The sequence below is a fragment of the Pholcus phalangioides genome, unplaced genomic scaffold (genome assembly GCF_987345545.1).
Source record: "Pholcus phalangioides strain wild (caught in Gottingen) unplaced genomic scaffold, Ppha-v1.0 ptg000024l_1, whole genome shotgun sequence".
Classification (NCBI taxonomy): domain Eukaryota; kingdom Metazoa; phylum Arthropoda; class Arachnida; order Araneae; family Pholcidae; genus Pholcus; species Pholcus phalangioides.
This window is the reverse complement of record NW_028301616.1, coordinates 17,841,523-17,854,521: the sequence shown is the minus strand read 5'-3', so window position 1 is coordinate 17,854,521 and position 12,999 is coordinate 17,841,523. Positions and strand designations below refer to the sequence as shown.

At 40.9% G+C, this 12,999-nt stretch overlaps 1 protein-coding gene across 1 annotated transcript in view; it reads left to right on the top strand.

Annotated features, from left to right (window-relative positions):
- The window catches only part of LOC149068879 (nose resistant to fluoxetine protein 6-like), a 44,096-nt gene that overhangs the window by 17,982 nt on the left and 13,115 nt on the right, over window positions 1-12,999 (top strand). The window contains exons 2-3 of the mRNA XM_089250588.1: window positions 9,895-10,130; window positions 11,668-11,782. Coding sequence (XP_089106714.1) covers window positions 9,895-10,130; window positions 11,668-11,782 — 351 coding nt within the window. The remainder of the gene's footprint in view (window positions 1-9,894; window positions 10,131-11,667; window positions 11,783-12,999) is intronic.

Genomic DNA, 12,999 nt, shown 5'->3' with positions numbered 1-12,999 from the left:
TTAATTAAATCTGTGGAATTTTTTCGATGCACTTTTTACGGGCCCGTAATTAATTTTAAAACATACTAAACTATATGAATTTATGCAGTTGAATATCAAAAGACAATACGGAGACATTTTCATTTTCGAGTTTGAGAAGATGTAAATAAAAAGTTGAAATCAATGTTATTGCATGAATATCCAACTCAAAAGTAGGTCCGAGAATTCTATACAATTTTTAAAATTATTGATGTGGCGGAAAACCCCATTAAATTTCCGCATTTCTACAGTTTATTTTAAAATCGGCAATTTCAACACTGTGTTCCGGATAATTTTCCACAAGACTTCGATGTTGCAAAACAAGAAGCGGTTCGACGGACAAACACAGATTTATTTACAGAACCGCATTTTGTAGCTAAGATTAAAACTAGTTTTGTACATGACGCCACGCAGCTCCCTAGTAGAACTCCTTAATACACCTATACTCCTTATACTCCTTACCATATACTCCTTAAGCCCCGTTCACATGTACAATAAAACATCCCGGGAAGTTCCCGGTGACGGGGATTTTCGCTACAAACCGTTCACATGACGTTGAGTTTATGCAGGTAATCCCCCTCTTCTTTCCGGAAGTCGTCACTGTTTACGTAGGTTGAACGGAAGTGATTGATTCAAGATGGTTGACGAAGCAGGTTATAGCAGTTTCCGCGGCGCAAAGGATTATGGGAGAGCAGGTCGGTGTTGACCTCCAATCCACCCCAAGAAAGATGGGCTTTTTTTTTGATGAGCTTCTCTCCCACCTTTTTCTTCCCTAGGAGGGGAAAAAGTTATCATGCTGGTAATTACCACCAAAGCGACCCCCAATCTTGCACATGTGAACGGGGCATTAGTATATGAAGGCGTCTTACCCCTAGTACAAGTTGTTCATGACGCCACGTCATTAGCAGTGAACGTGTTAAATGAGTGTGCCAGAAAAGAAATATTTTTACTATCGCCCTCTGTTGTTGACTTGGAACATTAATTTTCGAATTGATGCATAATTATAGGAATATTTTATATCTATATTTTTTTTTTTTGACAAATTTATATTGTGAGTTATTATTTCGATTAAATTTATTATAGTTGAGCTCAATAAACAAATTAGATTCAGTAAAATATCTGTTAATACATTTTTAATACAATACGTTGCGTCGGACAAATTTCAAGTTTCGATTTCATGCGCGTCAAAATAAATTGGTCCCGTTTTACAGCGTCATCTATCTTTAACTATAAATATCATTTTCTATATTTACAATATATGTATATACATTTTATCCATATTTTTTAAATTTATATCGTTTCTTTTATCCGAAAAATCTATTTCTCGATAATCGATAGATTATTTCTGTAAGGTTTGCTCGACTAATAAAATATTAGAATACAGTGAAATATCAGTTAATACGAGGTTTCTTCGACCATAGCAATAAAAATATTTAGCAACCGAATCCCCGACTTCACACCATTATCGAGTAGAGAATTCTTTCAACACATAAAACGAAAATTGTAATGCCAGAACCATTGGAAAAAATGTTAAAAGAACTTGATGCCATTCTAAAATGCGCTTATTTCATAGTGTTTATTTATTATGTTTTGAATGTAAGAACCAACGGAAGAGAGCGGGGGGGGGGGGGAGACAAATCTATTGCATGCGTAAAAATTCTGATCGCGCATATATTAGTGTATTTTCAGTGAATGCAGTCAATTCATTAGCCAATTTTCAGACCCTTAATATCTAGGTTTTAGTTACTTTTCTTTTTTTTTTCCATTAATCATAAATGCCATTTAGTGCTTATTTAGAAAAGTTTTAATGCCTTTTTTGCCTGCCTATTTCACCATTTTTAGTGCCTAAACTTCCGGGGGATATAGTGATTCCTCTCAATAAGAAAATTACCATTACGTGTATTCGACCATTAAACTACTATCTTGCAAAAGTGAAAAATTGATTAATTATTCTAGCATAATAGAGTAATCACCTGAGGAATCGTATCGTGCGAGAATTTTAGAGAATCAAGATGACCAGTGACCGGAAATAATGGGGGGAAAATAAAATACGCCTGTTTCTCTTTCATTCTGAAGGAAACGGTATCCTGACCCATTTCTGAACGGTTTGTTAATGTCGACGGTAGTCCGTAGAGAAAAAGAGTCAATTTCTTCCTTGTAACCAAAGAAACCAATGAATTTTCGCATGTTGCCCATGAGGAAGTTATAAAAAAAAATAAATAAAACAAAACAAGTTTTCTAGTCATACACATTAACCTGAATGAGGGTGAGCCATTACGGAAAAAATTCAAGAAGTCGACAATGCTGATCGAATTGTAGCTTGAGATGAACATATTCTTGTACGCAGGCGATGCCTCAGAACATGAACAATTCAGGATCTATGGTAACGATACCTTTTACCGATCGGAGGCCGTGCGGGATCTATTCAAACGATACCTCAGAGCATGAACTATGCAGGATCTATGCGGACGATACTTTTACCGATCAGGAGCTATGCAAGATCTATGCAGATGATATCTCTAGAACGTCAAAAATGCAGAATGTATGCAAACGATCAGGGGCGATGCATGATCTATGACGACGATACCTCAGAACAAGAACAGTGCAGGATCTAGGCAAACGATACCTTTCATTGATCAGAAGCTATGTAAGATCTATGCAGATGATACCTCAGACCATGAACAATGCAGCATCTATGCAAACGAAACCTCAGAACATGAACTATGCAGGATTTAGGCAGACGATACTTTTACCGATCGGTAGCAATTCAGGATCTATGCAGATGATATCTCAGAAGATGAGCAATGCAGGCTCTATGCAAACGATACCTCACAGCATGAACTATGCAGGATCTATGCAGACGATACGTCGGAATATTAACTATGCGGGATCGCTGCAAAAGATACTTTTGCCGATCAGGAGCTATGCAGGAGCGATGCAGAATCTATGCAGATGATACCGCAAAACATGAACTATGCAGAATCTGTGCAGATAATGCCTCAGAACATGAATAATGCAGGATCTATGCAAATGATACAGTTCACCTGCCAGGGCTATTGCGGGATCTATGCAAACGATACCTCAGAGCATGAACTATGCAGAATCTATGCAGGCGATACCTCAGACGTGAACTATGCAGGATTTATGCAGACGATACTTTTACCTATTAGGAGCTGTGCAGGATACATGCAGATGATACCTCCGAACATGAACTATGCAGGATCTCTGCAGACGATACCTTTCATTGATCAGGCTATGCAGTATCTATGCAAACGATGCTTGAGAGCATGAACTATGCAGGATATATGCAGATGATTCCTCAGAACATGAACAGAGCAAGATCTATGCAGACAATAGCTCAGAACATGAACTATGCAGGAGATATGCAGACGATAACTTTCACCGATCAGGAACTTCGCAGGATCTATCCGGACGATGCATTTAACAAATCAGCAGTTATGCAGGATCTATGCCAGGGGTGCAAAACCTTTTCAGTCTGAGGGTCAGATACGCTGTATTCATTTCTACTGCTCGTGGGCATTTATAGGTTAATCATATGACCTGTATTTTACGCGACATTCCCGTGATTTTGGTGATACCAACATTTTCTAAAAATGTCCCGTTTTCTCCCTTTATTTTCAAAAAGACTCCATTTTTTTGAAACCAAGATAATTTTTATGACATGAATTAATGTCTTTCACAATTTTGTTAGCTGCAATTGGCACTTTTATTTGCTTTATTTGAGTTTCGAATTTTTTTTTTCTTTTCCTGTAATTGGAATCTCTACTTGACTTTTAGAATTTTTGTAGCTTAAATTGGCAACTTTAATTATCTTTGAAAATGTTTTGGCTGTTATTCGAAATCTAACTTCCCTTTGGGGTTTTTTTTTTGTTGAAATTGGCACCTTTACTTGCTTTTATAATTTTTTCCCCTCAAATTGGCAGCTTTTCTTGCTATTAATGATTAATGATACTTTGCTATAATTGGCAACTGAATTTCTCCACGGCAATTTTTTACCTTAATTGGCACTTTTCTTTGCCTTTCACAATTTCTTTAGCTTAAATTGGCAACTTTGCTTTTGATATTTTTTTGCTGTAATTGGCAAATTTATTCACCTTTCATAAATTTTTGTTGCTGAAATTGGCACCTTCAATTGCCTTTTTTAATTTTTTAGCTTAAATTGGCAACCTTACTTGTCTTTCACAATTTTTTGCGATAAATGGCGATATCCCGTATGGATACCGATTTCCCGTATTTTTATTAAGAAAACGTGGTCAGTTTAGGCATTTATCATGTTTCGTGCGTTGATAAATTTTTACCGGAACACCTTTCGCGGACCGGATTGAACAATTCGGCGGGAGGCGTTTGGCCCGTGGGCTGCAGCATGTGCACTCCTGATCTACGCAGACGATACCTTTCGACGATCAGGAACTATACAGACGAAACTTTTACCGATCAAGAACAGACGACACCTTTCGACGATCAGGAAACTTTACAGACGAAACTTTTACTGATCAAGAACAGACGACACCATTCACCGATCAAGAATAGGCGACACCTTTCGACGATCAGGAACTATACAGACGAAACTTTTACTGATCAAGAACAGACGACACCATTCACCGATCAAGAACAGACGACACCATTCACCGATCAAGAACAGACGACACCATTCACCGATCAAGAACAGACGACACCATTCACCGATCAAGAATAGGCGACACCTTTCGACGATCAGGAACTATACAGACGAAACTTTTACTGATCAAGAACAGACGACACCATTCACCGATCAAGAACAGACGACACCATTCACCGATCAAGAATAGGCGACACCTTTCGACGATCAGGAACTATACAGACGAAACTTTTACTGATCAAGAACAGACGACACCATTCACCGATCAAGAATAGGCGACACCTTTCGACGATCAGGAACTATACAGACGAAACTTTTACTGATCAAGAACAGACGACACCCTTCACCGATAAGGAACAGACGACAACTTTCACCGATTAGTAACTATGCAGGTTCTATGCTAACATATAAAGGATAATGCGGACGACACCTTTCACAGATCAGGAGCAGACGACTATTAGTCACGTGATAGGAATGATGTCATCATGCGACAATGATTGATTGTGTGGTGTTTAGTACGTATAACGATAACATGAGAAAGGTCTACAGATTATGCGTGTGTTTATTGTCTTTTAAAAGCTTCGGGGTGTGACCGAGAAGACGAATGGAATTATTTACGCTCCACCGTAACCGTACGGTCCAGAGACTTTGGAGGTCAAAATACTTCATAAACTTTCGTTAGGAATGAAAAGAAACCACAGAGAAACGAAACGTGGTGCAGTCGACCCTCGTTATAACGACTTACGCGATTTAGTCCCTATTTTTTTCCTCTTATTCATCCCATGTTATTTTTCCCACCCAATACCTACAGAGACGATACGACCAATCCAATATAACGTCCGAACTCAGCTCAGTCCTACCTCCTTTTTGGAAAGAAATAAACAAAATTCGTCGTATATTATTATAACTAATTGCACACATTAATTTCAATTATCACATTTTCTAATTTGATATATTTCCAATGCAACTGCTTTCATCATACATGCAAGTCATGGGACTTGCGGACCAAATGTGGGTCGTGACCGCAAACCTAATTTTGTAAATATGAACGAGGTGGTACATTTACAGATTACCTGATTAAGCTGCCACGCAGTTCCAGGTGACTAAAGCGGCCAGCGGCACACTTACATATCACTTGAGTGACCCGCGTCACAGTCCTAGATCACTTAAGCGGCCCGCAGAACGTTTACAGATAACTTGAGTGATCTGCGACACTGCTACAGATGACAGTGCGTTTACAGATCACTCAAGTTACCCCCAGTGCAATTTCACATCACTTAAGTGATCCGGCGGCACATTTACAGATCACTTGAGCAACCCTCAACACAGTTCCATATGACTAAAGCAGCCCGCAGCACATTCACAGATGACTTAAATGACAGGTACACAGTTCTATATCACTTACGTGACCTGCAGCGCTGTTCCAGATCACTTAAGTAACCTGCGGTACATTTGTAGATCGCCGGAGTGATCTGTGGAACATTTACAGATGACTCAAGTGACCCGGGACACAATTCTAGATCAATTAAATGAGAAGTGGCACATTTACAGATCACTCACTTTTTCGAATGACTAACGTTTTTTTTTAATCTACTCAAACAGAAAACTCTCAGAGTTACTTTCTCATCTGAAATCGACGCACACACTTGGCAGGCGAAAGAATGGTGTTTCCTATTTCTTGTTTCCATGGCACTTCCGACGTAATATTACGTCAGAAACGTTGAAGAGATTAAAAACTTTTTCTTTTAATCACTTCTCCCCCACCCCCTTCAACTCAAGTCATCCCTCGTAGAGCCCTACACTAAACCCAAAACTTTAACCACTCCCGGTGCCATTTCAGATCATTTTCAGGCCCACTTCGGGAAACCCTGAATTAGAGCGTCGAAGTACGAATGCCAGAATCGTTGTTGTCGTTGTAGTGTTATTCCATCAGATTTCGCATCGCCCTAATTGCTTGGCGTGGGAAAAACACGTCAACTGTTTACGACCTGAATTAGGAAAAGAAAGAAAACGATGTCAAAAACCTTTGCAAAACCGTCAAAGAAGACCGGCTCATGGTTTCTGAAGGGTTTCGTGTTCCGCTTGGATTCTGCGCGTTCGGTGGAAACGACACCGAAAATTTCGCTAATTGCATCCAAACGAGCTTTTCCAACTAGTAGTTCGTCTTGTGATGGATCGCCAGAAAAAGACGCCATCTTGATGTGACGGCATACTTACTCGAGGACGTCAGCGCCATCTGGATCTGTTTGATACTGAAGGTAATAACAACGCGTCTGACGTAGGATGGCCAGATGAGGTATCCGAGGAAACCAGGAAAACTTCCGGAATGCATTATCAGAAAACCGGGGCAAAGGCCTTCGCTCGCTGCTCGTGACATCAACAAGTAGCCCATCCTCGCTGAACTTGAGAAAGATTTATGGCGGGACCTATCCGTTTGCGGACGTCTGCCGCCCTCAGAACGGGTTCCTTGGGAACCTGTGTGAAGGAAAAAAGACAAGAGCGTATTTGTATATGTAAAGTGAAGTGCGTGTATGTCGGTCAGAATCGGGAATTTGACATAATCGGGATCCCATAATTAATATTAATAATTTATAGGCCTTTAAAAACTCAACATGTCCGTCTGAGCCGGTTTGTATTATTAGAAAAATTAATTAATTTGGGCAGGAAAAGTGATTTCTGCTGGTTGACGTCACAGATTCGCCATGGTCTCACCGTATTGGCTGGTGAGTGGAGTCAAACGGTATTTGGCTAAAGGGAGCCCCCATCCTCGCTCAGAACCTCGTTGTGCGGAAAAGAAACAATCGGGTTCGGAACTGGCGATTTCTACGCCCCACATCCAATCACTATGCGGTATTTGTGAGCCAACCAGGAAGATTCTACGCCAAAATAAGAAGAAACGAAATAGGATGCTGTGTTTCAAAATGTGGCAAACTTGCTAGGTAGTGTGAATGGCGTTTATGGCAACACCCGTGCGGAGGCCTTCTATCGCTAGGACAGAGGTCTTCAACCCTTTTCTAGTCGCGAGCACTAGCTGTACCCATCATCAAAAGAAGAGCACCCTTACGGAAAGTTTGGCCATGCGTACGCATGGAAAATTAGGATGATTTTTAATCATTGAATGCTCTTTGATTAGGACGTGGATCAAGTGCTCGCGAGGAGTTATACGTCGGGTCACTCCGGTGATGTATAAGTATGCCGCGGTTCGATCCAGTGCTCGAAATCTGTGCCTCAGATAACTTGAGTGATTTGGAACTACACACCCAAGTGGCTTATGTCCTCTGAAACTGTGTATGCGCAGGTGATGGAAGCTATGCAATTCCTTCTTGAGCGATCTGGAATTGTACCGTGGGTCACTCCATCGATATACAGTCGAATTCCGTTATAACGAACTCCAAGAGATCGTAGAAATCACTTCGTTATAAAGAAATTTCGTTATAAAAAAAATCCAGGTTATTTAAAAATGTCCCTATTTAAACTTATCTGGGGGATTAGAAAAGTGTTCGTTGAAACGAGATTTTCGCTATAACGGTAACGGTATTCGTTAAAACGGGATTCGACTGTATATATATATATATATATATATATATATATATATATATATATAGGGCACATACAGGTATGGTATTTTATTAGCGAACCATTGAGAGACGATCCAATCCAACGACTTCGAGAGACGACTTCCAATTAGAAAAAGTATCCTAATAAAAATACTAACTTTTTATACGAATGCCCTGCGCTCAAAAAACCCAATTAGAAAGTTGTTGCCTTATCTCTCCTGATGCCAAAAAATCCAAGTTTCTACGTGCAGTATTCACTGAAATATCTCAACTCAAAAAATGGAGGCAAGTTGGGGAAAAAAACAGGTTTAAGTACGGGTAAACAGTTTTTCCCGCATTTAATGGGGGCTTTTTTTTCAACTTTCCTCTGTTTTCCGAATTTGAACACCTCAGTGAATATAGCACCAAGAAACATGGAAGTTTTTTTGTTGGCATCAAGAGAGACAGGGCACTGCCTGCCCCAACTCCATTCGCAACTGAAGAAATATGCCTCGGCCTCATTCGCAGCTGAAGATGTCTGCCTTCGCTCCGGAGCGGATCCGGGACTGCGGGCGGGGTCAATAAGAACGATCGTCCCTCCCTGTATAGAAAAATTTGTCTATCCTGTAGCATACGGGACGATCCAAATTTACACAATGCGCCCTTTCCCTCCGACACATGCTTGCTCACTTTCTTGTCACTCGAGTGCTTAGGAACAATATAAATCACTCTTTTGGTCGCTCACTGACCTAGTTCTCTTTACAACAGATGCAGAAAACTGGCAGGATGAGGAGATATCGATGTTTCAGGAAAAAGGGAAATTCATCTCTGCCCACACGAACCCCGGTCTCTCGTTTCCCGGACGAGTGCTCTACCAACTAAGCTATGAAGACAGGTAGAATTTCCCCTCCTTGGAGCGTATGTATATGCAGAACGGTTCCGTGCGATGGACGGCGGCGACATTCCACCAATAGCTCGCAAATGCGTGTCAGGGCCACCAGATGGAGACGTATATGACGAAAGACGTCGCTCCCCCTTGTAAATAGGACAGACACAGAAAACTGGCTGGATGAGGAGCTATCGATGCTTCATTAAAGGAAAATTCCTCTCTGCCCTCACGGAGAGATAAATTTCCCTTTCCTGAAACATCGACAGCTGTCGATGAAGCTGTCATAGAAGAGCAGCCGCTGTGGTGGTCGAGTGAGTGGTCACAGTGACGGACTCGCATCGCGAGGATCCGGGTTCGAACCCCACCGGCGCCACAGTGGTGGGTCGGCTGTAGTTGGTTTTTCTGTGGTTCCCAACTTCAAGGCGCGAATGCGAGCCGATCTCCCCGTTAAAAAGTCTCCGCGCAGAGAGCAACAGGCCTACAACGTTACAAATATTCAATCATTACACTTCACTCACAATTTGAAGTATAGATGGCAGCACTGAAATATCAGAGACAACACTAGTTACACACTCAGACTGTCAGGTGCGCTCACTTTGTTCTCTGCCACGAAGCAGGGCTGGAAGAGATCTCGGCAACGGGATAGGTCCGGTGGCAGAGACCCTGGCGTTCATTCATTCATTGTCATAGAAGAGCGACGTCTTTCTTCATAGTTCTCTTTAGCTCGGAACTTTTTGTTCATTTTCCGTCATGTATGAAAAGGCGTATTCAAAATACAGAAATAAACCATTTTTTTTTTGTCATATTTACAGTGATCGACGCTTGGGGTAAGCCACCAGGCGGCATGTTCACGGGCACTCTGGCAGCACTAGGAGATTACGACCAATGCGTCAACATCGAGATGCCGGTCATCAAGGATCCCGACGGTAACCCCCAGAAGGGTATGTATTGCCTGGTCACTTTCACCCCACTGTTGCCACCGAAGCCTAAACTGTACACCTTATTCCACAAGATCCCGGACCTCAAGAATATAAGCGTGGGAGATACGGTAAGGGGAAAAATAACAATTGTTATATATTATATGTATGAATTTTTTTTTTTTAACATTGACGTACAGTGCAATAGAAATCGACAATAACATTGCCAGTACAGTAGAAATCCGAAATTTGGTCTGAAATACACAGTGTGTCCCAAAATTGACTGGTAAATTTGAAAAACTAATAATAATAATAATAATAACAATAAAAAAACTGGAAGAGATAGAATTGACATTTACTGACTGCATTGTGTTCGGAAAAACAGAAGATTTTCAGGCAGATAGAATTTCGAAAATGCGAGAAATAATTCCAAAAATTAGCGGAAATTCCGAATAAATGCAAGAAATAACTCCGGAAATTTGTGAGAGTTCAGGATAAATGCAAGAAATAATTCCAGAACCTGCCGGAAGTTCAGGATAAATGGAAGAAATTAAATCCAGAAACCACACACACACCACACGGCCGAAAGTTCAGAATAAATTGTAGATTCAGGATAAATGGAAGAAATAGTTCCACAAACACTTGCGAAAGTTCAGGATAAATGGAAGACATATGGGCCCCTAACTATCATACCATTCACAGAAACTGAATGGAATTTTGGCATAAGGTATTTTGAGGTATGCGCTGAAGAATGATATGGAAAACAACAGTGTCACTCTAACAGTTACGGTTACAGTGAGAAAATTTCGAAAATATCAAATGGCAACACCAAGTTTTTTGTATTGGAATGCGATCTCCATACTGAAAAACACTAAATAGAGTTGGAATGGCACCTGCAGCACGAAAATCCCCGGAGCTAGGCATGGAAAAAGTAAAAAGGACTTTGCCGTGACTTTACCAGAGCATTAATGTTCCTTATTGGTTGTCCTCACTTTTAGCCTATCTACCGCCGGTGATTTTCATGCTACAGTTGCCGTTCGAACGCTATTTAGGGTTTTTCACAATGGAGATCACATTCCAATACAAAAAACTTGGTGCTGCCATTTGATATTTTCGAAATTTTCTCACTGTAACTGTAACTGTTAGAGTGACACTGTTGTTTTGCATATCATTCTTGAGCGCATACCTCAAAATACCTTATGCCAAAATTTCATTCAGTTTCTGTGAATGGTATGATAGTTAGGGGCCCATATGTCGGGATAGTTTTTTTATAATCACCCTGTATATATTATATATATATATATTATATATTATTGCCGAAAATGGAGAATTCCAAAAATATGATGAAAATCCAGAATTTACGAAAGGAAATGCTATTGCTGTAAGTGCGGGGCCCTTCCCCAAAACGCGGGGCCCGGTGCAACCGCATATTCCAAAGGGCGGCTCTGCTCCATCTCTCTCTCTCTCTCTCTTCTCTCGTTAGACCTTTTAATTTCCAAAAATGTTAGTTTATTTCATACAAAAATTTGTATGAAAATTAATTAATTGGAAAAAAAAAGTTAATTAAGCAAAGCGTTGAGCGAATGCATCAACCAGAAACGGTGAAATCGAAAAACTCATGCAATAAATCGCACCGATAAATTTTGTTTGTTTTTACTGTTTTTTCAGAGCTTTGCGCAGTCCGCGAGGAACGCCCATTGGTTCTACAGCTTGGCCCTACGCATGGGCGTGTGCATGCCGAATTCCTGCACCGCGACGGACATAAAAAACATTCTCTCGCAGAGTGAGTATGAAACGAAATTTTTGAAAAAATTTCCGTGAAATTTAACCTCAGGTATCTTCAACCTTTTCGGACACCGCGGGCCGAATTGAAACTTCCCACGAAGCCCGGTGGGGGCCACCAACTATGGTAATATAGTGACATCTTAATAGAAGGCGCCCGTGGGGGCCCCAATTAAACGGGGAGAAAAATTAATTAAGGACTTTTATTTATGCTGAAATTATTTCTTTTATTAATCATAAATTTTGATATCAGTCCTGAAATCATTTTTTCTCCCTAGGGGCCGTTCAAGTATTACGTAAGCAAATTTTTCAGCCATTTTTGACCCCACCTCCTCGTCAGCAAAATTTGGTCAGCACTGCCCCCACCTCCTAACGCATATTGGTGGGATCAGAAACGTACGTGGGAGGGGGGGGCATAGAGGGCTCCTGCACCCCCCCCCCTGCATGCAAAAAAAAGACTTTATTTTTAATTAAAATTTCGAAAGAAAATACGTTTATACGTTGTTATAATCGATTTCTGTTAATTTCAATGCTGTTTGAAGGGTATGAACTTGAAATTTCTTTTTCAAAAATTCATTGCGACCCACTCTTTAAGCTATATATGGTATGGTAAGCCCTTGACCCGCAGACCAAATGTGGCCCTGAAGGTTATCTGATGGGGCTTGCCCCCTCAAACCTAATTTTGTAAAAACTAACTAAGCGGCGCATTTACAAATCGCTTAAATGACCCGTGGCACAATTCCAGAGTATTTAAGTGGCCCGTGGCACATTTTCAGATCACTGAAGTAGGCCTCAAAGATCAATCACTTTCACGTTCAAAGATCACTCAAGCAACCCGCGACACTGTTACACAACACTTAAACGACCCGTGGCACATTTAGAGATCCCTTGAGTGACATGTGGCACAGTTTTAGAGCACTTAAGCGCCCCCCCCCCCCCCCAGTGCGGTTCTGCATCACTCAAGTTACCCGTGGAACATTCCCAGATTACTTAAGTGATCCGTGGCACAATTACGGATCACTTGAGTGATGCGTGGCACAGTTCCAAAGCACTTAAGCAGCCCGGACATATTTCCAGAGCGCTTGAAGGATCCGTGAAACATTTAGAGATCACTAAAGTAGCTCTGTAGGGGACTTATCAATAGGTAGAATGTTAGTTCAGGTGCCCAATAACTGTCGAAAGGTGGGTTTTTTTTTCCGTTTTTGACGCACCTGATAA